Genomic DNA, 2,333 nt, shown 5'->3' with positions numbered 1-2,333 from the left:
CCTACCTCGGCCTCCCAAAGTGCTGGGATTACAGGCTTGAGCCACCGCGCCCGGCCAATTTTTTTTTTTTTAAGGGACAGGATCTTGCTATGTTGCCCAGGCTGGTCTCAAACTCCTCAGCTCAAGCAATCTGCCCACCTCAGCCTCCAAAAGTGCTGGGATTACCGGTATGAGCCACCATGTCCAGCACGCTTTAATATTCATTATGGGCCCTCAAAAGGAAATGTTTGTGGGGCCACCAAAAGCAAATGTCCCTTGAACCTAATCACCTGGGGGGACAAGTGTGGGAAAGTGCACCTGTGTACCCATGAGAAACACTCAGGACGAGCAGAAATCTTGTTTTGCTATTTCCTTAAATTGTTACTAGGGCTGGGATTTTTTCATGTTTATTGGTCCCTCTACATTTTTTTCTTTAAAAAAATTCACAAAGCATGTTTGTTAGCTCTTTCGATTCTCCTTATGCTAGTGTGAAGACAGGGACAAAACACTGCCATTTTACACTCCCAGATCTAACAGTAGCTACCAAGTAATTACACCATGCATTTCTTCTAACCTTTGCAATATCACTACGAGGTAGTTCTTACTATCCTCCTTTTACAGATAAGGAACCTGAGGCTAAGTGATGCTGGTGTACTTGCCCAAGGCTACACAGCTGGTAACAGGGACTGGCAGTCACTTGAGTCCTACATCAGTAGCCTTGCTACTACAGCAGCTCCTCCCCTTTCTAGAGGCCTGGATGGAAAGATGCTGGTGTCAGCAGGGGGCACAAAGGTCCACCCAATCCCACACATGCAGAGAGGCATCATTTGTTGCTGATAACAAAGTCCTTGGTCTGCAGGGGTGCCAGGTGTGGGTGGTGACCAAAGGAGCAGGGTCCATCCCGTTTCCATCTAGGAAGATGTGACCTCTGTGAGTGAAGAGAGGTTCTACTTGGCTCTGCGTTCCATTCCAAGATGTGGCATCATAGACCTGGACTGTACCATCAAAACCTGAGAATATAGAAAAGAGAGGCTTGACAATGAATCCCTAATTTTATTTTAAAATAATTTTCTTTCTTTTTTTAATAGAGATGGGGTTTCACCACGTTGACCAGGCTGGTCTTGAACTCCTGGCCTCAAGCAATCCTCCCATCTTAGCCTCCCAAGGTGCTGGGATTACAGGCATTGAGCCACTGCACCCAGCCCCTAAAATACTTTTAATAATTTGCTCTGTGGTACCAAAACAGGCTATTGGATGAGGAATCAAGGCACTTAAAGGCTAACCATGGGCAAGTAGCATCTGCCCTCAGTGTTGGCAGCTGATGATTCCCTGGGGCATGTAACCATGAGCATCCGTTGTGTACCTGTTACGCATGAGGCTTGAAGGCTAATTCTGGACAAGTATTACCTCTTTTAATCCTCAGAACTGTATGACACAGATACTGTTATTTTCCCCAGGAAACAGGCTTAAGAGACTTCTTCAAACCTTTGCAAGTTGCCCCAGATTCCAATCCCCTACCTCTGGGTCCCTCTCAGCAGATGGCCTTGTCTCCTACTCGATGGGGGAAACAGAAGCCTTTGGAGAGAAATACCCTCATGTCCCTGCACAATGTAGCTGCACGCACACTCATCCCATCCTGCCATCTTTCTGTTACTGAAGAGCCAGCCCCTCTACCTGAGCTTGGCTCTTCTATTCTTTCTGGATCCTGGCATTTCTAATCATCCTTTCTTGCTCTCAATGATTTTTTTCAACCCCCCACCTGTCTCAACAGATCCTTCCTGTTGGCTTTTAGATACCCACATTAAGTATCCAAGCAACTAGATGCCACCAGACCAGACCCAGGAGCCTGCTGACCTAGCTGGCTACTTTTTTTTTTTTGAGGCAGACTGTTGCTCTGTCACCAGTCTGGAGCACAGTGGCGTAATCTCAGCTCACTGCAACCTCCGACTCCCGGGTTCAAGCGATTCCCCTGCCTCAGCCTCCCGAGTAGCTGGGACTACAGGCGTGCACCATCACACCTGGCTAATTTTTTTTTATTTTAGTAGAGACACGGTTTCACCATGTTGGCCAGGATGGTCTCGATCTCCTGACCTTGTGATCCGCCCACCTCAACCTCCCAAAGGGCTGGGATTATAGGTGTGAGCCACCACACCCGGCCAGCTTGCTACATTTCAAAAGGTAAGTAGGCTGAGAAGTACCCTTGAGGTCCTGTCCCCGCTTCTCTTTTTTTTTTTTTTCTTTTTGGGACAGAGTCTCACTCTGTCGCCCAGGCTGGAGTGCCATGGCGCAATCTCAGCTCACTGCAAGCTCTGCCTCCCAGGATGGTCTCGATCTCCTGACCTTGTGATCCGCCC

At 48.1% G+C, this 2,333-nt stretch overlaps 1 protein-coding gene across 1 annotated transcript in view; it reads right to left on the bottom strand.

The window, feature by feature from the left end:
• Window positions 1-337: 337 nt before the first annotated feature.
• The window catches only part of WDR73 (WD repeat domain 73), an 11,370-nt gene continuing 9,374 nt past the window's right edge, over window positions 338-2,333 (bottom strand). The window contains exon 8 of the mRNA XM_011961065.1: window positions 338-989. Coding sequence (XP_011816455.1) covers window positions 754-989 — 236 coding nt within the window. The 3' untranslated portion in view covers window positions 338-753. The remainder of the gene's footprint in view (window positions 990-2,333) is intronic.

Source organism: Colobus angolensis, unplaced genomic scaffold (genome assembly GCF_000951035.1).
Source record: "Colobus angolensis palliatus isolate OR3802 unplaced genomic scaffold, Cang.pa_1.0 Scaffold534, whole genome shotgun sequence".
NCBI lineage: Eukaryota > Metazoa > Chordata > Mammalia > Primates > Cercopithecidae > Colobus > Colobus angolensis.
This window is presented reverse-complemented; position numbering and strand designations above follow the sequence as displayed.